This window comes from Aulonocara stuartgranti, assembly GCF_965226115.1.
Source record: "Aulonocara stuartgranti genome assembly, chromosome: 11".
Lineage (NCBI taxonomy): Eukaryota > Metazoa > Chordata > Actinopteri > Cichliformes > Cichlidae > Aulonocara > Aulonocara stuartgranti.
Window position 1 is genome coordinate 32,603,744 of NC_138947.1, and position 24,951 is coordinate 32,628,694.

The window sequence follows — 24,951 nt, forward strand, 5'->3', positions numbered from 1 at the left end:
TTTAAACACACACAGAACCCCACCAAAAAACAACACGTACATACAACAACGTACATTATATATAATTTAACGTTGGGCAGTCCACCTTTTACCTATTTTTCAAGACACGCCTTTCTGCTTTCCATTCACCAATGGGGAGCAGTCCTGTACTACGACGCTTAGAAGTATATCACCAATCACAGGGATAGCTTTCGTTTCCTCGTTTATCCTGCCTTAGGTGCTGTACTACCTCGGTCTTAATTGATCACCTTTTCCAAACAGAATACACCCCTGTCTCCATTTATACGGATTATTATCGATTTGTTTTGTTTTTGTTTGTTTGTTTGTTTTTAATATGGACATTTTCTTCTTACACTATGGGCATCGGGAAATGTGTTCGCGAGGATCCAGAGGATTTCATTGGCGGTTTTTAGTGAGACCTTAAATAGAGCCAGCCTTTCCCGGGCTCATTTTTGCAGTTTCCCACACAAACTTACCTGCACTAACTTGAAAGTCCAGTTTCTCTAGCAATCCTAGAAAACAGCAGGGACTTGAAGCAACATGGACCTGGACAGGTAAGAGAAAGTTTTAGCATCACTGATAATAACTTCTGTCAGTTTTAGTCCAGTTCCTTTTAGATATATTTTTTGTCTTCTTGCTATCAGTAGATGTGCACTGGAGCCTATGCTATATAAACACCCCCAGGGACACAAATTACTAAACTAAACTAATATAATTTATTTTAGAATGAGTTAATTACCGTTCACGTACCTGCACATAAACGTTACTGGTTTCGTTTATGCTTTCATTATTATGAAAGATTTCACAAAAATTTGAAAATTAAGAACTACCACGATGTCAGACGAAATTTATCTTCATGCCAATATCTCTGAATGACTTCATTTCCACTGGTTCATTTTTAAAGATATACCAGCAAAAGTGGACTTAAATAAACATGCTCCACATGGAGCAGGCAATTTGAGTGAAGTCTGGTGAGAAACAGCCTGGGGCATTTTTAGTGGCTTGGCACTGGCTTCTGTTAATGAAAGAATGACTTTGTAGTAATAACATGCCTCTCTGTCTTTTCCCATCGGTCGTTCCCAGCAAAAGGCTGGTGGTGGTGGTACCAAACGAAGTGTCGGTGGCCCATCGCAAACCGCTCGGCAGTGAGGATGAGGCATGGAAAACCTTCCTGGAGAACCCACTGACAGAAGCCTCAAAGGCCATGATGAACATCAATGGAGATGAGGACAGTCCAGCAGCTCTAGGGGTGCTGTATGACTACTATAAGGTATGAAACAAAGAAGAATAAAGGATATTGCCACTTATAATTATCTGATTTATTTTAGGCATGGAAAATCTTCCTGGAGAACCCACTGACAGCTGCCTCAAAGGCCATGATGAACATCAATGGAGATGAGAACAGTCCAGCAGCTCTAGGGGTGCTGTATGACTACTATAAGGTATGAAACAAAGAATAATAAAGGACATTGCCACATACAATGATCTGATTTATTTTAGGTCTGAATTGCTTCTGGACTTGTCATAATCCTTTCAGGTTCCCAGAGAGAAGAGGTATACACCCAGTGCCATTAAGCCCACAGAGCCTTCTGCTCATGGGCACAGCAACTGCGGAAAGTTGGACATGGTGGGTCACCAGCTTCAAGCTATGGTGTCACTGCCTGTTAACCTCTCTTTAAACAACAGCACAACCACTGAGCACCAGCAGGGCTACAAATATGGAGCTGAAAGCCACGCAGGAGATTCTAGAGAAGGAGATGGTAAAGGTGGAGAGAATGGACCTCTTGCTCTGGTCAAGACAGAAAGCCAGGCCCCCATGCCACTTTCATTTTCTGGTGGCACCTGCCAAAAAGAGCCTAGAGACCAAATAAGGAGGCTGTATGAGCAAAGCTGTTATGATATGTCCCTCACTGGCTATTTGAAAGACGAACAGAGGAGCAGTCTGGACAGCACGTATGAGGAGCCAGTGGAAAAAGAGGTCAGACCTAATCTGAATAGAATTGTTGGTTGTTGCTATACAAGTTTTGTTGATACTGATAAGTATCCTTTTTCATTATTATTATTATTATTCATTATTTTCATTATTATTTTTTTTTACATGAATAGTTTGCTCATTAGTATCTTCTTTTACAGATGTACCATAAAAATTCTTCCTCGGGAGTCGATGAATTTCACCACAGTCTACCAGCGTAAGTTTAAAAACATGGCGATACTACAAAAAATTAGAATAACATTTATGTGCACACATCTTATCCTGAGAGAAGAATGACTATGAATTTTAGGTGCTTTTTAAAAAAAAAAAATTGCCAACAAATCTCATGTGGGGAAAAAACATAAACACCGTTTAAGTTTCCCCATTTACTGTGATTGTTCTGTGAAGCTGCAACCACATTTATTGCATCACGAAGGGCATCCTGCGTAAAGCTATCAAATCAAAACATGCAAAACATTATAAACAAAATAAAACCTGTAAAGTCAGTCACAGTTTCCTTAACATGACACTGCAGGCGGAATTTATGGAACTATTTTCAGCATTGGATTAACCCTCATTCAGTGCTTTGGAAGAATGGTGTATGTGGGGGTTTAAGTCTAAAGAAACTGCAATGTGTGTTTTTTAAGGTTAACCAGGGTTTCGGTGTGTTTCAATGAATCTATGCGGCCCAGACACACACTCACTGGCCACGCTGTTTGGTACAAAATGCAATGCAATGTTCAATTGCTTGTTAACACAATATGATCTGATCAGCCAATCACTTGGCAGCAACTGGATGCATTCAGACAAGCAGACATGGTCAAGATGAATTGCTGAAGTTCAAGTTAAGCATCAGAATGAAGAAGAAAGGTGATTTAAGTGACAGAGGTTGGAGGAGAATGGCTAGACTGCCTTGAAATGATAGGAAGGCAGCAGTAACTCAAATAACCACTTGTTCCAAAAAAGAAGAGCATCTCTGAACACACAACACACTGAACTGTGGTTCAGTGTGCTGTGGCTACAGCTGCTCTGCCCGCTAAGAAGAAGACAGTAGGAATCAAAATCGGACAATAGAGGATTGGAAAAAACATTGCGTGGTTGGATGATTTTGATGATTTTGGCTCCAATAGGTGGATGGTTAAGACCTAATTTAAACAACATGAAAGCATGGATCCATCCTGCACTGAATCAACGGTTCAGGCTGGTGGTGGTGTGACGGCGTGGGAGATATTTTCTTTGCACTGCAGATGCCTTAGTGCCAACAGTGTCGCTTACACTCCACAGCACTACCTGAGTGTTGTTGCTGTCTACCTCCATCCCTTTGACCACAGTGTACCATCTTCTCATGGCTGCTTCCTGCAGGATAATGATGTCAAAAAACTCAAAGCATCTCAAAGCGGCTTCTTGAACATGGCAATGAGTTCACTGTACTCGTGTCCGCAATTATCAGATCTCAATCCAGTGGAGCAACTTTGGGTAGAACTGGAGATGTTCATCGTGGATGTGCAGCCCCGGAAATCACGGCATGTCATGGCAATGTGGAAAAAAAAGTCTCTGAGGAAATTTTCCAGCACTTTGTTTAATCTACACTATGAAGAATTAACACAGTTCTGAAAGCAAAAGGGACACTAGTAATAAAGTTTTTGTTGAGTGTATGTTGGGCTCAAGTTTGTTTAGAGTCATAAGTGTCTTTAAAGAGTTCCTTGCAATCTTCTTATCTGCTCATTTCACCCCCCCCACGATTAAAATGTTGATTTAAGTATTTACCTCTGGACAGTAATGTGTTTAGTATGTCAAAGGTGATGCTGACTATCTGCTGTTGCTTGACCTCTTTTACTGAGTCACATACACCAGCATTAATCTGCTCTCCTAGAGTGAAAGTTTTAAAGTTTTAACAAGTTCCTCCATTTGGCTGTGATTGCTTTAATTTGATAATATGACAGGAATAGAGTTTTTCTAGTGCACAAGCATCAACTTAAAGAGTTTTTCTAAAATGAAAGAAGCTGGTATATAATTTGATTTTTAGATTAGGATGTCCTTCATTTTCAAAGATTGTCTTAAGTCATTAATTTTTATCAAATATTAATATTGTCAAGGATTGCAAGAGTTCAATGACTGTAGTCCAGTTTCCTTATTGGCACACACAGGATTTAGACTTCAAAGCCTAAACTATATATTAGGAAGAGTGTATAAGGCTATATTTAATAACATTCAGTTTTATATTTTACTTTCACCTGTCATTGTTTTAGTAGTCATCTTACCAATGGCAGTTATGGAGCCCATTATGTCCTTACAGTGACAGCTTCCGGTACAACCTGGAGGCCACGTTATCTCTCCGGCCACGCCAAGGAGAAGGACCCATGGCCTACTTGAACCGCGGCCAGTTCTACCCTTTGACGCTCTCTGCGGCCGGCTTCAGATCATCCCTGCATCAGCCCAGAGGGAAAGTCGGAGTGACTGGAGTGACATCATCCCATGGAGCTGATAGGAGTCTATCCAGGAGTGATCAGTGCACCGTGGGAGGCTCTGAGCTGCCACAGAACAGTATTGTACAGGTGAGTGAGGGAAGATGGAGGAGGCTGAGGACTTGATCACTCAGTAGTGTGAAATATTTGACCTTATTCTACTTCATATTTTCCTGTAGAGTGTTATCATGGTTGTCTTTGGGGACGACAAGGGCAGAGATGAGCAGCTGAAGAATTGGAAATACTGGCACTCAAGGCAGCACACTGCCAAGCAGAGAGTGCTGGACATCGGTAAGACGTTCTGTCCTCACTACCTGTACAATAATGGTGTAGATGGGGACTACTAGATATTTTCACCTAAACCTCACAAAACCATTTAAGGAGAGACTAAGTAGGTGGCAGTCTTACAGGAGGCTCCAGGAGAATCCTGTCACATATCCAGAGCTGAAACCTGATATAATTTGAATAACAGTCAAGCCTGAATTCCCACAGGAGTGCTGTGGAAAGACGCTTATGGGTCTATGTTTGCATAGACGTTAACAGGAGAAATAGGTGGGGGCTTGGATTGTAGCCATATCATGTGCGTTCAGCAAAAGACGTGCCCCAGCCTGTGGCTTAAAACCGAAAGGAATGAACCAGGTGTCATAAACTCTGGTGAATTTTCATGGCAAGTATTGGCATGAACTTGCCACAGACAAGGTGGGAGAGTGAAAATAAGGCAGTGTATTTGGAGTTAATGGTGGAGTGTTGTGAACTGTTGAAAATATGAGATAATGAAATAGACATGCTGCCTGTAATGGGATTTAAAGACAAAATGCTACTGTAGGAGAGAAACGGTGGAATGTTAACTGTTATTGTTGTTCTGACTCAGAGGGAGCAGTTTCCTAGTTTGGGAAATGATCACTGCCTCAACCACTTACTAAATAAGTATACTGTATGTCTTTATGAGTTCTTGGATCAGTATGAACAATCAAAAATTTAGTTGACACTCAGTCAGGGAACAAATTATTTGAACCTCTACTGATTTTGTAGCTTTGCCCACTAACAAAGAAAAGATAAGTCTATAGTTTCAGCGGTAGGTTTATTTGAACAGTGAGAGACAGAACAATAATAAAAAAGAAATATTCAAATGTTCATGAATGAAATAAGTATTTGCTCACCATCAATCAGCAAGATTTCTGGCTCCCAGGTATATTTTATCCAGGTAACGAGCTGACATTGGGAGCCTTCTTAATTTGTTACCTGTATAAAAGATAACTGTCCATAGAAGCAATCAATCCATCCAGATTCCAAACTCTGCACCATAGCCAGGACCAAAGAGCTTTCTGAGGATGTCAGGAACGAGACTGTGGAGCTACACAAGGCTGGAATGGGCTACAAGACCATCGCCAAGCAGCTGGGGGAGAAGGTGACGACCGTTGGTGCGATTATTCGCAGATGGAAGAACCATAAAATAACTGCCAATCTCCCTCGGTCCGGAGCTCCACGCAAGAGCTCACCTCATCGAGTTTCAGTGATAATGAGAACACTGTGGAACCAACCCAGAACTACTCGGGAGGAACTTGTCAATGATCTCAAGGCAGCTGGAAACCCAGTCACCAAGAAAACAGTTGGAAAGAACATGTACAGACCACTGAACATCTCAATGATTCAGAGGAGGACTGGGTAAAGTGTTGTGGTCAGATGAGACCTATTTGGCATCAACTTAACTCGCCATGCTTTAGGAGAAAGAATGTGGCTTACGACTCCAAGAACACCGTCCCCGCCATCAAACATGGAGGTGGAAACATTATGCTTTGGGGGTGTTTTTTCTGCCAAAGGGACTGGATCAAAGGAGGAGAGATGGGGACACGTACTGTCTTGGGTGAGAACCTCCTTCCCTCAGCCAGGACATTGAAAATGGGGTGGGTGGGTATTCCAGCATGACAATGATCCAAAACACGAAAGGCAACAAAGGATTGGCTCAAGAAGAGGCATGTTAAGGTCTTGGAGTGGTCGAGTCAGTGTCCAGACCTTAATCCTATAGAAAATCTGTGGAGGTAGCTGAAGGTTCCAGTTGCCAAACATGAGGCATGAAACATTAATGACTTGGAGAGGATCTGCGAAGAGGAGGGTCTCTCTCTCTCTATTATATAGAGATATATAGCAAGATACAAAGATAAATGTATAGTTGTTTTTGTTATGCAACTATGTTTTGAAAAATTCATACACAAAAAAGAAAATGTGCCTCCAGACAGGCAAAATGTTAACAGATCTGACGCCAAACTTCTCCTGTTTCCTCCGTTTGCCTTCAGCTGACTACAAGGAGAGCTTCAACATCGGGAACGTGGAGGAAATTGCCTACAATGCTGTGTCTTTCACATGGGATGTCAGTGAAGAAGCCAAGGTGAGGGGGGGGGGGCTGTATGTGTCACACCATGGAAGCTGAACAGGTCAGACGACGTAAACTCTTAGCCCTGTGTGGGGAGGATTGCTTAATAAAAGCGCAAGTTTTTGTCTTTAGGACTCCTGGTCTGTGCTGAACCGCGTCAGTGGACTGTTTATACCTCATACTCTCACTCTAGTTGAGGGATCGTATGACTGGCCCCGATGACGGGAGGCGTGTCTCCTGCTTTGTGTCAGGTTATTTGGGGCTGCAGAGACGCCGGGTACAGGGCAACAAACCCTTGAAAACAACCCTGCTCAGGTTTCTACGCAGTGACGTCGGTTAGTTGGATGAAGACAAATTGCACACAGCGTGTAAACACACCCACAAACACACTAAAGAATGAGTCCACCCTAAGGTGTTTTGAGCCCTGGGGCTCCCATTCAGCTCCAGTTTTAATGGGAACTTCTCAAACTGCCTCGCTGACAGACGGGTAATTGCCGTTTTGCTGGTTTGTGGATAAATATTTACTGTGTGGCGCACACGCTTTTCACAAACCGTAATTGCTTTAAATGTGTGTTCAGGCGGTACTGTGACGGTACTGCATCGAGCGGTGTGTGTGTGATTGTACACCTGACCACAATCGTGTACCACTGTGTACCATTAGTCTTACAGAAAGGGAAGTGACTGTCTCAGATGGCACCTTTTATTATTAGTAGTTAAATCACTTTTATGTCAGGCTACATACTACAGGTGCAAAATTAGAGGAATCTTAGTCCTTTTAATGTGAGTGAAACTCAAGGAAGTCCCTGTGAGGTTGAACTTTTCTCTCAAGCTCTGGCCAAAATTCCATGGTAGCACCTTCATGCATGTTAAACAAAAAAATAATGTAACCAGCATGTTTGGATTTTTGCCAGTATGTATATTCAAAGCATGGATGATCCTGTAGTCTGGCCTCTTGTTTAGAGGTGGTAGGTATTTTGAAAGTGAGAGCACTGAGGATTTAGCTTTTAACTGTGACGATATCCTCCCTTCGTCATCATTCACAGTTTGTAATAATCCCTTCTTCTGGGTTTTGCATATGATCTGCTTTGTCTAATGAATACAATTTGTCCTACTAAATATCAATTAGGTCATTAGAAGCACTGATTACACTGTGTGGCTGTGCTGTAAGATGTGAGCCAAGTGGTTCTCACCCTTTCTGCTGCACTCTGACTCACAAGCCTCCAGTATGAGGCCAGACCCCACCCCCCAGGGGAAATGAGGTGGAAAAGGTTGAGGACAAAACAATAGGGTTACTGTGAGGAAATGTGAAGCCTCGTGTCACTCCTATAATCTTTTTTTTTTTTCTTTTTAGAAACGTAGCTCTCCACTGCTAATTTGACACCAGTTTAGATGAAATAAATATATCTATACTTTTTTTATTTGGTGGACACGTTATGTTTTGTTTCTGCATGCTTTGGCTGTTGCCAGGTAACAGTTGGCAACCTCCTTGTTACAGAGTGTGAAATGTGTTGGTTTGGGCAGGAGATGAGTGGCTTCCTGCTGCACACAACTCTTGTTTTCGTGTTTGTTTGTGCTGGTTGAGTGGATGGCACTAAACAGCCACTCTGCAGTGCCCTCGTGAACTTTGTTTCTCCCCCCCCCCCCCCCCCCCCCTTTTTAGGAAGGTATGCTTACACATGCGGATCGCGCAAACACAACAAGCCTCCCACGCACACATACACACGCTGCTAGCAGCAATGCGTCCAGCGCTTGTGGAGAAAATTGAAATGGCTTGGGTCTGTGGAGGTGTGAATTTGTGGAGGTGTGTAGGAGGCTCATTTGTGCTCCAGGCTTTTCCAGCAATCAGCCCTCACCTCTGCAGGTTCAGACACGATGCTGTTGATGCTGCGTAGTGGGAAAATTGGTGTTTAGCCGCAGTTATGAATCCACTGTGATCAGTCTCTGCCGACGTGTTGCTGAAGCTGCCCGTCCTGTTTAGCTGGGAGATTCATGTGGAAATTCTGTCCGTTTGGATGATTTGGCACCAATCATGAGAATCTGTTCCATTGTGCAATTAAATGTGTTAAGATAATGACATGTATTATTGCTTAAAGAGCACACTAAATGATTAAAATAGTGGTAGGATGGTGCTGTTACTTGGGTGACATTTTGTGAATTCTTTTCACAAGCTTTTAATAACCTGCAGATCTGCAGCTATGCCCAATTACTTTAGCTCTGGGAAAGAGGAATGGGTGGAGAAGAGCCATATATTTCTGAAATCTGGGACACTCGCGGTTCTGAAACAATATTAAACAGTTGATTTCTTTATATAAAATCCCACATTCTTGTACCTCTGTGTCTTTGAAGTGTTTTTACTTGACACATGCGAATTTGAAGGAGGCTTATGAGTTGTTGTGGCCTGTGAACTGCTGCTGTTGTGATTCATGGATCCTCTAAACTTTCTATCATTACCACACAGTTTGTGAGTCAGATACAGCTTCATTAGAAAACATATTGACTAATAACGAGTTCTTATGGTTAAACTAATGCAGGAATACCTTTTAGTTAATAGCAAGTTGCTGTTTATTGCTTTACAGGTGTTTACAAAAGTGAAATGGAATTCTGTAACAAAGATTTTCTTATTTGAAATGCACCATTTTTATGCCTGCCTCTTTAGGGACCCCTCCCTAAGATCCCACATTGTTCTGATTGGCCAGTTTCTGGAAACTTTGGTGCAGCAGCTAGTGCCCATAAGCTGTGCGGCATGTACTTTATGCTCTGCTTGTAGAAGTTGATTATATTGAAATTTGTATTCAACCTGACATCAACTCAGGACTATAATAGAAAGAATATGTTCTAAATAGAATACCCATGCTGGTATGAGGCCTGACTTGCTGGCCATTTTATTATTATTAGCATATCTCTTTCATTGCTATACAGATAATACCCAGTTATATCTATCTATGACAACAGCCAGATGACAAAAATCAATTGATGAAAGTACAGGCTGGCTTGTCTAAAAGACATAAAGACCCATATGTCCTGTAATTTTTTTCTCTCAATTTCAGACAAAACTGAGGTTGTTATATTTGGCCCTAAAAATTGTGCCTAATTGGTAGGGGTGCAACGATACTCGTATCGATATTGAACCGTTCGATACAGTGCTTTCGGTTCAGTATGCATATGTATCAAACAATACAAAATAAATTTTTAATTTATTTTATCAACTTTCCTTCTGACGATGCTGTCTGTGTTGAGCGCTCAGTGGATCTGCGCTCGACAGTGCAGCTTAGGCGGAGTAGTCGAATGCAGATTCACTGAGACAGAAGTTAAGCTCTCCTTGCAACATGGCAAATTGAACCTCCCCCACCCTCATTCAGATCTGGCGTTTGGAACTATTTTGGGTTTCATGTGACGTATGACCCTGAAGGTAAGCGCCATGGACTAAAGTAAAACAGTATATTGGATGTGCCACGCAATGCTCAATTACATGGGTGGGAGCTAGTGTGTTAGCGCAGTTAGCTCGTTAACGTGTTGGCCGTCCAGCCCCGGGCCACCCGCAGTAGCTCGTTAACAGAGATTTGCCGTGTTGTGGCGTTAACGTCATTTCAACGAGATTAATGCTGACAGCACTAGTGGGAACACAACAAATATGACAGCACATTTACGCGGACATCACCCTAGTGCAAAGACAAGTGGAAGCAGACAAAAACGACAAGCACGCATGCTACAAACTTTACCCTTTACCCGAGTCATTTAGACAGCGGTTAGCACATGATTCTTCTTATGGGGACCTGATATGTTTAATATGCTGCTGAGAATATAGCCCAGAAGAAGCGTATAGTATAGCTTTTATTTTGGAAAGAGACATTTCTCTGTAATAAAGTCTGTTTTCCAAAGATGAGCGATTCCTCAATCAGATACAGGGCTCGCAAAATCCCCTGCCCGGGCTAGCGATTTTTCCAGTCGGGCTACCAAAATCTATCTCTGCCCTGCCCGTCTGCCTATCATAGGAAGGAAAAATATATGTTAATGCTTTTGCATTCTTTCGGAAATGTAGCTGGGTAATTATGTCATTGGCATCGGTGAGCCACTGTCAATATGTGACATATTGAAATCCCGTTTGAATTTGCGCTTGTTTTTTGCTTTCACTTTGCAATCGCGCGAACTGTGTATAGAGAGCGACAGCACTGATTGGTGAATGATGATAATTTGTGCACCAATTCCTCTGACATCGTCTTATCAATCGTTAGCTTACTATGCAAACATGACAAGTGAAATCTCCCGCAGCAAGCTTAAACATGTGAGAGGTTGATCGCGCAGAGAATCGCTGAGCTTATGTGAGTGCGTGTGTAAAAGCAGCAGGATATATATTGTAGCGGGTCAGGGCTGTTCGGGGTTCTGTTTGTACAGTTATGTTTTGTTTATGTTGCCATAGTGACGGGTGACGCCCTCTCGCTGCGACGGTGTGTCCTTCCGGGGTCAGAGGGCGCCCTGTGTGGTGTTGTTGTTGTTGCTGTGCTGTTGCCGCGCTGAGCAGTTAGCTAGCGGCAGTGTTCTTCTGCAGATGTCAATAAACGGCTGTGCTCCCTGGTTAGCTCACGGGAAGCAAGACAAACGATACCTCCGTCTCCTCCTTGTCTGAGCTCGCCACATTGGTGTCAGAAGTGGGATGATGGTGGCACCCCATGTTCTGACCCGAGTGACTTTTCCCCCGCCGGTCGTGACCGGCCGGTGCGCCAAAAGAAGGCACCTGGACATTTACAGGACTTTGTGTGGGGTAATGAGGTCGTCGGGGACGACTGACCCCTTAGGTGGGGGCTATGTAGAGGGTCAGGGCTGTTCGGGGTTCTGTTTGTACAGTTATGTTTTGTTTATGTTGCCGTAGTGACGGTTGACGCCCTCTCGCTGCGACGGTGTGTCCTTCCGGGGTCAGAGGGCGCCCTGTGTGGTGGTGGTGGTGTTGTTGTTGTTGCTGCTGTGCTGTTGCCGCTGAGCAGTTAGCTAGCGGCAGTGTTCTTCTGCAGATGTCAATAAACGGCTGTGCTCCCTGGCTAGCTCACGGGAAGCAAGACAAACGATACCTCCGTCTCCTCCTTGTCTGAGCTCGCCACATTGGTGTCAGAAGTGGGATGATGGTGGCACCCCATGTTCTGACCCGAGTGACTTTTCCCCCGCCGGTCGTGACCGGCCGGTGCGCCAAAAGAAGGCACCTGGACATTTGCAGGACTTTGTGTGGGGTAATGGGGTCGTCGGGGACGACTGACCCCTTAGTTGGGGGCTATGTAGCGGGTCAGGGCTGTTCGGGGTTCTGTTTGTACAGTTATGTTTTGTTTATGTTGCCATAGTGACGGGTGACGCCCTCTCGCTGCGACGGTGTGTCCTTCCGGGGTCAGAGGGCGCCCTGTGTGGTGTTGTTGTTGTTGTTGCTGCTGTGCTGTTGCCGCGCTGAGCAGTTAGCTAGCGGCAGTGTTCTTCTGCAGATGTCAATAAACGGCTGTGCTCCCTGGCTAGCTCACGGGAAGCAAGACCAAACGATACCTCCGTCTCCTCACTTGTGTCAAGCCAGCCTCCAATTCGAGACTTGCAGTCAAGCCAGCCTCCAGTTTGTTTTACGTTCCCTGTGTATTCAAAGTATTACGGGAATGGATGTGGAAACCGGATTTCAAAATAAAAGCCAACTTCGAGTGAATTAACAGGTATGTTAAGAACATAATAACATATAATTTAGGCTTTTTTTTTTTTTTACAAACTCTAATGTTAGATCTATATGACACAGCCTTGTACCCTAATTGTGCCCTGTCACTATCAAGGCCATCTTATTTTGGATTTCAAAGTAAAAGCCCTGTGAATCTTCATTTTTGAACTACTCTTTCAATGACTTAATAATGCTCTTAAAAGCAAAAGTCGTATTTCCAAATACTATTTGAACTTTATATCAACGCTTTCCAACCACAGTCTTTTTACAGTGATACCATATCAATATCAAGTCAGTCTGATTTTGCCTTTCATAGTAATGGCCCTTTGAAATTGTCCATAATTGACTTAATCTTCTAACGATTCAAAATGCTCTAAAATGAAAAATTCTTGTTTCCACAGGGTAATTCCACCTTAGATCAACAGTATACAGCCCCACAGTGATACCATATCAATATCAAGTCATTCTGATTTTGCCTTCCAAAGTAAAAGCCTTTTCAAATTGTCCACAATTGACCTAACTTTCAGTGATTTCAAAATGCTCTAAAATGGAAATTTCCTGTTTCCACAGGGTAATTCCACCTTAGATCAACAGTATACAGCCCCACAGTGATACCATATCAATATCAAGTCATTCTGATGCCTTCCAAAATAAATGCCCTTTCAAATTGAGCATATACGGCCTACTTTTTTGACGATTTCAAAATGTTCTTAAACAGAATTTTGCTGTTTCCACAGGATAATTTCACTTTAGTTCAACAGTATACAACCTCACGATGTTACCATATCAATATCAAGTCATTCTGATTTTGCTTTCAAAAATAAAAGCATTTTCAAACTGCCCATATCTGACTTGATCCTGGAACAATTTCAAAATGCTCTAAAAAGGAAGATTTCAGTTTCCACAGGGTAATTCCACTTTAGATCAACAGTATCCAACCCGACAGTAAAACCATGTAAATTTCATGTTGGTCTGATTTCGCCTTTCAAATTAATGGCCCGTCGAATTTGTCCATATGTGATATACTCTTTCAATTATTTCAGAATGTTTTAAAAATGAAAATTGCTGTTTCAACACATATTGGGTTTTCATTTTGAAAAGCAAAATCAGACTCAATTGATTATGACAGAATTGAATCATAAAGATGATGTAAAAGGAAGCTGAAATTGCCACTAGGTTGTAATTGATAGTACGTTTATATTTTAAGTCTGTGGAAAGATGTCATGGTTGGTTTGCAAGCTGTTTTGTAATTTCTTTATTTAGAATGACATCTTTCCACAGACTTAAAATATAAACGTACTATCAATTACAACCTAGTGGCAATTTCAGCTTCCTTTTACATCATCTTTATGATTCAATTCTGTCATAATCAATTGAGTCTGATTTTGCTTTTCAAAATGAAAACCCAATATGTGTTGAAACAGCAATTTTCATTTTTAAAACATTCTGAAATAATTGAAAGAGTATATCACATATGGACAAATTCGACGGGCCATTAATTTGAAAGGCGAAATCAGACCAACATGAAATTTACATGGTTTTACTGTCGGGTTGGATACTGTTGATCTAAAGTGGAATTACCCTGTGGAAACTGAAATCTTCCTTTTTAGAGCATTCTGAAATCACTGAAAGTTAGGTAAATTATGGGCATTTTCAACAGGCCATTATTTTGGAAGGCATAATCAGAATTACTTGAAATTGATATGGTAACATCGTGAGGTTGTATACTGTTGACCTAAAGTGAAATTATCCTGTGGAAACAGCAATTTTCACTTTTAGAGCATTTTGAAATCTTTAAAAGAGTAGGTCGTATCTTGGCAATTTGAAAAGTCTTTTATTTTGGAAGGCAAAATCAGAATGACTTGATATTGATATGGTATCACTGTGGGGCTGTATACTGTTGATCTAAGGTGGAATTACCCTGTGGAAACAAGAATTTTTCATTTTAGAGCATTTTGAATCGTTAGAAGATTAAGTCAATTATGGACAATTTCAAAGGGCCATTACTATGAAAGGGAAAATCAGACTGACTTGATATTGATATGGTATCACTGTAAAAAGACTGTGGTTGGAAAGTGTTGATATAAAGTTCAAATAGTATTTGGAAATACGACTTTTGCTTTTAAGAGCATTATTAAGTCATTGAAAGAGTAGTTCAAAAATGAAGATTCACAGGGCTTTTACTTTGAAATCCAAAATAAGATGGCCTTGATAGTGACAGGGCACAATTGGGGTACAAGGCTGTGTCATATAGATCTAACATTAGAGTTTGTAAAAAAAAAAAAAAGCCTAAATTATATGTTATTATGTTCTTAACATATCTGTTAATTCACTCGAAGTTGGCTTTTATTTTGAAATCCGGTTTCCACATCCATTCCCGTAATACTTTGAATACACAGGGAACGTAAAACAAACTGGAGGCTGGCTTGACTGCAAGTCTCGAATTGGAGGCTGGCTTGACACCAGTGTCTCCTCCTTGTCTGAGCTCGCCACATTGGTGTCAGAAGTGGGATGATGGTGGCACCCCATGTTCTGACCCGAGTGACTTCCCCCCCCCCCCGCCGGTCGTGACCGGCCGGTGCGCCAAAAGAAGGCACCTGGGCTCTATTTCAGGAAGCCGGTTTAATGCAAACTCTGAGTAAGTATACCCTGAGTTAACGGAAACTCTGGGTTTTCGGTTTCACAAAGCGAGTTTAGATTAATCCTGAGTGAGTTACTATGACGACACACTCCGTGAAGCTAACCTGCCCCCTAGCAGGTTTACTTCAACTAACCCTGACTTTCTCCGCCTCTTTGTCGGAAACCTGACTGTAGGAAGTGTCAGACATGGCGTGCCCCTTCCTTGAAGAGCCAGTAGATGTTGAAGCCCAAATTCTCCGCAGAGCTCTCCGCCGGGAGAGAGTGATTAGAGCTCGTTTGGACATTTTATCATTTCCTGATGATTTTCTGTGTGAACGTTACCGTTTTTCAGCACAATCTATAATTTATTTGAATAACATCCTCAGGCCTAATATTGCTCATGTGACACATCGCGGACATTCTCTCAGTTCTGTACATATTATTTGTATTGCACTTCGGTTTTTTGCAAACGCGAGCTTTCTGTATAATATTGGTGACGCTGAGCACGTTTCCAAGGCTACCGTCTGTCGGGCAGTCAGGAATGTTACAGTTGCACTGAAACGTCTCCTCGTCTGTGGTGTTCCCCGGTCATAGACCCACAAGATTTATCAAAGAGGGATTCCACAAAATTGCAGGTATCAGGATGAACGAAACTTAATTCATGATGTGGTGATACTTGAACTACTACTTAAATTTTACATTTATTCTCATGGTTCCCAGGCGTGATTGGCTGTATAGATGGCACTCACATTCCAATCATTGCTCCTTCAGTAAATGAAGGAGACTATGTGAACAGGAAGTCTTTCCACAGCATTAATGTACAGGTACATAGTTCCCTGTAGCATTTCAAACTGACAAATTATTTCATTATAGTAATGGATGCTAATTTGTGTTCTCTGCACTGTGAAGATCATATGTGATGCTGCCAACATTATCACAAATGTGGAAGCCAACTGCTCAGCCTCTGTGAGTGGTGGTGGTGGAGGACCCCCACCTGTTTTTCGGGCCTCCGCTTTTTTTTCTGTTGGCTATAACGGGTCACATTTGAGCATACAGAGTAAGCAAATATGTACTTGTAATGTGCTCAGATAATTTCAATAAGTGCTTACAGAAAGAAAATTAATGTAGCCTCTAACTGCAATTGATTGACATCGGACAAACAGACCAAGCACTATGGCTCATAATACAATTACACCTTACCTGTTTGGACTATATTTTTATATTTCATTTTTACTTGCTGCCAGGAACGTTTGGGGCCTGTTGGGTTGCACCTGCGCTCACATCACATCACAAAATAAAATGTATGAAATAAAAAATAAAATATAATAAAATAACGTGTTAAATGGGTGGAAATCCCTAGATCAATGTTTAAATTAACACTCACGCATTGACTCTGTCGGCTATGTTTTGCCATGCATGCTCCCTTTCTTTTGCAGCTGAGCCTGTGTTACTTTTTTTCCGCAAAATTTGCATGTTATCGACATATGCTGCCATCAGAATTTCGGCCTCAAGCGCTGTAAAATACATTGACCGCGCCTTCTTTCCCTCCGTCTCCATGGTGACTCGCTTAATCTGTGCTCCACTAATCAGGGCTTTATGTATCCTCGTGTGCGCGCTTAACTTGGGGTTAAAGCAACTCCACGTTGACTGAACTAATTGTTATCAGCCTTTCTGAAACCGAATATTCCGAGTTGGACAGTTCGGGGTTACTCAACCCTGAGTATCGTTTTTCACTCTGAGTTTTCTAAACCGGCTTCCTGAAATAGGGCCCTGGACATTTGCAGGACTTTGTGTGGGGTAATGAGGTCGTCGGGGACGACTGACCCCTTAGGTGGGGGCTATGTAGAGGGTCAGGGCTGTTCAGGGTTCTGTTTGTACAGTTATGTTTTGTTTATGTTGCCGTAGTGACGGTTGACGCCCTCTCGCTGCGACGGTGTGTCCTTCCGGGGTCAGAGGGCGCCCTGTGTGGTGGTGGTGGTGGTGTTGTTGTTGTTGTTGCTGTGCTGTTGCCGCTGAGCAGTTAGCTAGCGGCAGTGTTCTTCTGCAGATGTCAATAAACGGCTGTGCTCCCTGGCTAGCTCACGGGAAGCAAGACCAAACGATACCTCCGTCTCCTCCTTGTCTGAGCTCGCCACATTGGTGTCAGAAGTGGGATGATGGTGGCACCCCATGTTCTGACCCGAGTGACTTTTCCCCCGCCGGTTGTGACCGGCCGGTGCGCCAAAAGAAGGCACCTGGACATTTGCAGGACTTTGTGTGGGGTAATGGGGTCGTCGGGGACGACTGACCCCTTAGTTGGGGGCTATGTAGCGGGTCAGGGCTGTTCGGGGTTCTGTTTGTACAGTTATGTTTTGTTTATGTTGCCATAGTGACGGGTGACGCCCTCTCACTGCGACGGTGTGTCCTTCCGGGGTCAGAGGGCGCCCTGTGTGGTGGTGGTGTTGTTGTTGTTGTTGCTGTGCTGTTGCCGCGCTGAGCAATTAGCTAGCGGCAGTGTTCTTCTGCAGATGTCAATAAACGGCTGTGCTCCCTGGCTAGCTCACGGGAAGCAAGACCAAACGATACCTCCGTCTCCTCCTTGTCTGAGCTCGCCACAATATTTTAGTTCTGCTGAGCCAAATAAGACAGGTCAGGGTGAAGAAGTGACAGCCAAAGAAAAGCTTACCACAAAACGGAAAAGTTATGACAAATCAGACTATAAGGCAAAAAGAAAGTGCAGCTTTATGGTTTCATGGACAAAAGAATTTCTGTGGCTGCAATATGACGAGCTAAATAACCAGGGCTGCACATAAGTGGTCCGCAGGTGCGCATTCGCTGTCAAAATAAAAAACGGGCACAAGATATGAAGTTGCAACGCGTGTTTGCATACATCAGCATAGAAGTGCTGTATCATCAGCACTTCTATGCTGATGATACAGTTATTTACAGCTGTGGTTCAACTCTTGTCCAAGCCATCGACTCCTTGCAGAAAGCCTTTTCTGCTGTCCAGCACTCATTACATCAGCTTAAACTTGTTCTCAACGCAGACAAAACAAAGCTCATGTTGTTTTCTAAATCAAGGAGACGAGCCCAAACAATCCCATCAGTAACCACTCTTGAAGGTTGGTTCACACCTATAAATATCTGGGAATCTTAATTGATGACTCGCTTACCTTCAAACCACATGTAGAGAATCTTGTGAAAAACCTGAAGTTAAAACTGAGATTTTATTTTCAAAATAAGTTGTGTTTCTCTTTTAATACAAAGAAGCGGCTTGTTGCTGCAACATTCTTGCCTGTGCTGGATTATGGTGATATTCTATATATGAATGCTTCTGCTCAATGTCTTCGAATGGTTGATTCTGTGTATCATGCTTCTCTGAGGTTCATCACTAACTGTAAATTTCAGACTCACCACTGTGAGTTATACTCTCAGGTAGGATGGCCTGCTTTGGTAAGTCGGAGGAACTCTCATTTATACAGTTTTATATATAAGGCGATACTTGGGTTGCTGCCTTCTTATATATGTTCCCTGCTTGTAATGAAACATGCTGGTCGGTATTCTCTTCGTCCGCATGGTTACTTGTTGCTTTCTGTTCCATTTGCCCGAACTGAACTTGGTAAAAGAGCTTTTGTCCATTTAGCACCCTCGGCCTGGAACAAACTGCAGAAGGAATGGAAAATGACTGAATTCATTTCATTAAGTGATTTTAAATCTAAACTACGAATCCTTGAGGCCAAGTCCATAACATGCAACTGTTTCAATTAGATTGATTGTCATTTTAACTGACTTTTTATTTTATTTGAATTTTATTGAATTTTATTTTTATTTTATTTGTATTCTTTCACTTATTGTTGCATGTGTGTTGTTGTTGCCTGTGTTTGAGTAATTTCTGTAACTGTGAGACATCTGCTGCTGCCTATCTTGGCCAGGTCTCCCTTGAAAAAGAGGTTTTTAATCTCAATGGGATCTTCCTGGTTAAATAAAGGTTAATAAATAAATAAATAAATAAGATTTTCAGGAGGAGGACAGACATTTGTTTAGAACTCTTAAAGATGTCGAAGAAGCAAGCTCCTTTAAGCAATTACTGTGATGTTCCTCCACCTCCAAAGAAATGTCAGAAGGAGTCCGAACCACAAAAGAAGCATGTATTCTCGGAAAAGTAGTTGCAGGAGGTGAGCTGGCTTCAAACAAATGATGAACGCACAGAGATGTGGTGCGGAATGTGCCGTGAAAATTTAATAAATGACAAATTAAAAAGGCATGAACATTTTTTTTTGTATCGAAAAAATATCGAACCGTGACACCAAAGTATCAAACCGAACCGTGAATTTTGTGTATTGTTGCACCCCTACTAATTGGATACTTTCTCTGCCAGAAAAGTGAGGAGTGTCCTCTTTGGGTCAGGGATGAGTTTTTGCCCCAAGTGGAGGAGTTTAAGTAACTTGGGGTCTTGTTCACGAGGGAGGGGACAAGGGAGTGGGAGACAGACAGACAGATTGGGGCAGCGGCTGCAGTGTTGCAGATATTGCCTTGTCCCGTTGTGTTAAAGACAGAGCGAAACGTCAGAGCGAAGCTGTCAGTCTACGTTACTGTCCTCACCTATGATAATGAGTTCTGTGTAGTGACCAAAAAAATTAGGTCGCGGATACAAGCAGTGGAAATGAGATTTCTCTGAAGGGTGGCTGGCCTCTCCCTTTGAGATAGGGTGAAGAGTGTAGTCATTTGAGAGGTGCTCAGAGTAGAGCTGCTCCTCTGCATCAAAAAGAGCAAATCAAGGTGATTGGGCATCTGACAAGGATGCCTTTTGTGTGAGTTGTTTTGGGCATGTCTCACTAGACAAAGGCCTCCTGGGCAGACTCATGACACCCTGAAGAGATTGCATCTCTCAGCTGGCCTGGGAACATGTTTTCCCAGATGAGCTGGAGAAGGTGGGGAGAGGGAGGTCTGGGTGTTCTTGCTTCCTGTTCCTGCCCTGCATGGCATGGATTTAGCAATGTTATATGATCATCATCTCTGCTTCAGTTTAAGTCACAAAATTTAAAAAACTGAATGTTTTGTTTTTATTTCTTTTTTTGTTGCTTCCTAGGTCTTTATCTCTGTGAACTGTCTGAGCACAGACTTCTCCTCTCAGAAGGGTGTGAAGGGGATGCCTATGATTATTCAGATCGACACGTACAGCTACAACAACGGCTGTGGCAGCAGGCCAATCCACAGAGCCTATACTCAGATTAAGGTCTTCTGTGACAAGGTAAAGAAGCCTGCTAGCACATGTGCTCAACGGTGAGCTAATAACATGGAATTGGATAAACCTTTTTAACCTGTTTTTAACATATTCTGACATTTTTTTCTGTTTGCAGGGTGCTGAGAGGAAGCTTCGCGACGAGGAAAAAAAGCAGCTCAGGAAGAGTATGAAAGGTGAAACCTTTTTTTGGTTTTGTTTGTTGCTAAGACGTGATTACAATTTATTTACAGAAATAAAATTGTTCATATTGTTTTAAAATCCACTGAAACAAGGTTACAAATCCTTGACCTTAGGACACTGAGACTTAAAAAGGTTTGCAAATGTAATCAATTCTGTACTTGAAGTTGTCGCTTGGCAACAGATGTTAAGTTCACACTGCCTCTGGATTAGGGAAAAATGGCAGCTCGGGGTTGACCACGATAAAGAGTGCTGAAAGTGCACTGTTCAAAAGCATTGGAGACCTGGACTCCCAGCCCGTTCTCTTCATTCCAGACGTCCACTTTGGAAACCTGCAGAGAGCGGGGCAGGTGAGGGACCACGCTCTTTCCAACACACACACACACACACACACACACACACACATTCGTTTTGACATTTTAGTGAAGACAGAGTTGACATAATGTTTTTTTGTTTTTTGTTTTTTTTTTTATTTTGTTTGCAGGTGTTTGCTTTCAACACTGAAGAAGTTGATCGAAATGGGTGAGTCCCACAGTGGCTTTGTGTTAGTGCACACTGCTCCACACGCTTAGACCTTGAGTTTATTGTTGAGGGTCTCTCCATGGTGAGAAGATTACAGAAGGTTGGACAAAGGCTAATTTTGTTTTTATCCTTGTTTCTACCTTAGAAGAAACAAACTGTTACATGTCAGGGAACCAAGAGCATTCCCATAAAATGACACGTGTTTCTGCATGTGTGTTCATCAGAGGTGTTTTAATGAAGAGGGTTTCATGTGTTGGCCAGGAAGACCTCTGTCCACCTGCACTAAAGAAGTCCAGAGTGGAACCAGAAAGAAAAGGTAACTTATTTCTCATTAAGAGTTCTTGTCCTTGTTGGTGTCGTGGTTTGACCTAATATTGTCTTCCTATACCTTGAATTTTCCAGTTCTACTATATGTGAGGAAGGCGTGTGATGAAGTGTTTGATGCTCTGATGCTGCGCAGCCCAACCCTCAAAGCTCTGATGGAGGCTGTGAGTACTGAGAATACATTGCTTACAAAACAGAAGTCATTACTTCTACAAACCAATAGTTCACTGCCAAACGGTTTGTAGATGGGTCAAAGCTAATGTGACCTGTTGGTTTGCAAAGCCCTGTTTTTGAAGCATCATCTGGAGCATCTTGGTTGTTACCTTGTTAGCTTCTTCAAACCAGACGTCACAAAATGAGCAGTGGATCCAACAGTCGCAAGATAGACCTGTGCTTTATCCTCCTTTTGGCTAGTAATGTTCTTCGCTTTAAGATGTGAAACTAGGGATTGAGACCATAAACTCATCAGGAAAGTGTTTTCTGAGACTGAAGATGTGAGAAGTAGTTATTTCTGATCCTTCTTACATCTTACACTTTTCTGAAACCGGAATAGTCGCAAGAATTGAATTCATGCATGTATAAATGGGGAGAGAGAGAGAGAGATTCAGTTTTGTTAACATCTACTTTGTCTTCACAGATCTCTGAGAAATATGCGGTGCCTGTTGAAAAGATAGCCAAGGTTTACCAAAAAAGCAAAAAAGGGTGAGTCCAACTCAATAAAAACAGTTTCTTCTGCTTTTCACTTGCTTCCATGTCTGTTTGCTTGTTGGCTTAAGGTAGCTTTACATGCCAACCAGTGTCAGTAACCCTTGCTAACGAGGAGAAGAAGAGATGAATAAATATGCCCGTCTTACATTTAGAAGGCATATTTTAGCATAAACCAAACTTCAGGACAAAACTTTGAAATTAAATGAAGTTGTAGGGAAGCCGTGTGAAGAACAGCCGAGGGATCATGTATGTAGAAATCAATTTGCAATAGAGACATGAGCTGACCAGATCAGTTATTACCGTTAAATGTGTTTACTGTCTTTCCCAGGCTCCTGGTGAACATGGATGACAACATCATCCAGCAATACTCCAATGAGGACACCTTCATCCTGGCTATCGAGAGCTCAGCAGACTCCTGGCGTGTGACTCTGTCAGAGATCTGATGGCTACTAACCCCTGCACTGTCATACTCATTATGCTCCAGACGGAGGTTGATCAGTGCTTGGTGACTCTTTATCCATTTCATGTGCACAGACTCATGGACGCTGTTATCAGTGTTGTATGCTGGAGCCAAACTGTTCTTTGAAATCACACGGGAGTCTCTGCAGGCTTTCCTGTCCTGCATGGATCATTTTGAACATTGGCCCTTGGCTCTGGGGACACAGGCTCAGCAAACGTTGAAAACTTGTGGATTTGTTTTTAGGTTAGGAAAAATCTTTTGATCTTTCCTAGCAACCTTACCAGCTGGCAGGAATGCAGTTGTGAACCCTTTTTGCCCAGCTGTCACTAAAAACAGGATTCATCCCGGTCCGCACAAAGACAGCAGCAGCTCTCTGTGGTGTCAGGAAGAAGACGTCATAACAGATTAACAGCACAGAGCACTGCTCCGGGCTTCTCCTGCACCTTCTGTTATCCTCCCTGTACTTCCTCCTGTGATCGAAACTTTGAAATGACGTGACGGGCATTTGAAAAGCCTTTGCAACACCTTTGAGTGCCACACTGCTCTTTGCTTGCTACCTTCCTAATCAATTTTAGACATGTCTCGACTTTAATCTGAAGTGATGGTACTTTAACTCTTATTAGCAGAGGTGGGACCAAGTCATTGTTTTGCAAGTCTCAAGTAAGTCTCAAGTCTTTATCCTCAAGTCTCAAGTCAAGTCTCAAGTAATGTCAGGCAAGTCAGAGTCGAGTCTCAAGTCCCTGGTGTAAAAGTCCGAGTCAAGTCACAAGTCTGAAACTTTGAATTTCAAGTCCTTTCGAGTCTTTAAAAAAAACACACGAAAAAAGCATGTTGCAGTTATGCTAAATGTAAATATTAGACCATGTGATTTTAAAATCTGTGTTTTTCTCAACACATGACAAAATAGTGAACTTAGAAAATATACACAAATTGTGAAATTGCACCTCTATAAAATGCAGCTCAATTAAACCTAGCTCCAAGGATAATTTTCACCGACAGTTCTGAGATAAGCTGCATGTTATTCTTGGATGCGGTTGTAGGACCGGCTTTAAAATCGCATGACAAAAATATCATACATATAAAAAAAAAACTGTATCACCAACGTAGCCTGGACAACATTTGCTAGTTAGATGAAGTCAGCTATCTCATCTTAGCATATTTATATGCATATTTATAATCATACGGTTCTTGGAGTGAGTGCATACACTCATGAAGTTTAGTAACTTCCGGTCACTGCAACAAGCCCAGGTACAGTTTACCGACGGATGGGTGCAGGACCTTGAAATGCACCGTGTAGAAAGTAAAGACCATCGTATGTATCATAAGTTTACCAGTCTCACAAATCGTCGTCATAAATACACATTCCTTAACCGTTTATTAATATAACCTTTGAGCTCAACGGTAATTAGTCAGTAGTGGAAATAATTTCTGGTAGCATCACAGAAATGTAGCAGTGACAATAATATTGTATGCTGTAATCGTACTGGGCAATTAGTGATACAAAAACCTGTTTTATCCTGTGAATAAAAGTATATGTTTTTGTCAATGTACCATAATAACAGAAGCGAAACACAATATTGTGTCAGGACAATTCACTATTTATGCACAATAAATAAAGGAGCATAGCGCGACAATTTCTGTTCAGCGCCAGACTTGCTTGTAACCTATATCACCAATTATGTTAAGAAAAATGACGCATTAACTACAACAGCAGACTGACCTGTGTGGAAATGCTTGGAGCAGACTAACCTGTGAGCTGGAGTGTTCTGGGACGTTATATTTGATCTTTCGCGTCTTTGTTACTTTGGAAACATGGCTGAACAATTTCTCTTCAACGACGTAATCCGATAACAACCGATCTCTTTACCCGTCGGCTTCCCGTGGCTGTCATGCGACCGGCTATTGCAGTTAATAATACAACGGCTTCTTGACATTTTTGTGTTTCTTTTTATCTCTGTGTAACTGATTTTAATTGAAAGCCTGCGTGCGCTAGTACCGCTTGCCACGAGTTCCCAGAATCCTTTGCGGTTCTACCCGTGAATGACGTCACATTTTCAATCTCTATATAATATGCATGTTAAATTTTATATTTGGGGTAAAATATCAAGTCTTTTCAAGTAAACCGGTTCAAGTCCAATTCAAGTCCCAAGTCATTGGTGTAAAAGTCCAAGTCAAGTCACAAGTCTTAGAACATTTTTTCAAGTCAAGTCTAAAGTCATAAAATTAATGACTCGAGTCTGACTCGAGTCCAAGTCATGTGACTCGAGTCCACACCTCTGCTTATTAGCATCCATTATGTTATCATTTTTTGATTGGTTATATTTTTACTGCATGCTAAATGTTTCCTGTTGGTGCCAGTGAAAAAATAACAGTTATTTATCCCAGATTGTAACTACATGCCACTGTCCTGGGATCTATAATTAGATTGAGGC

General features: G+C 42.1%; 1 protein-coding gene across 1 annotated transcript; it reads left to right on the forward strand.

Moving 5' to 3' along the window:
* Positions 1-128: 128 nt before the first annotated feature.
* LOC309716725 (grainyhead-like protein 2 homolog) lies at positions 129-23,138 on the forward strand. The gene is made up of 16 exons (XM_082550709.1): positions 129-554; positions 1,084-1,249; positions 1,329-1,442; positions 1,538-1,978; positions 2,134-2,189; positions 4,269-4,527; positions 4,617-4,728; positions 6,732-6,823; positions 20,173-20,334; positions 20,444-20,501; positions 20,719-20,855; positions 20,990-21,027; positions 21,252-21,343; positions 21,430-21,515; positions 21,989-22,053; positions 22,388-23,138. The coding sequence occupies exons 1-16, from the start codon at positions 541-543 to the stop codon at positions 22,500-22,502; spliced, it is 2,007 nt and encodes a 668-aa protein (XP_082406835.1). The 5' UTR covers positions 129-540; the 3' UTR covers positions 22,503-23,138.
* Positions 23,139-24,951: the final 1,813 nt, after the last annotated feature.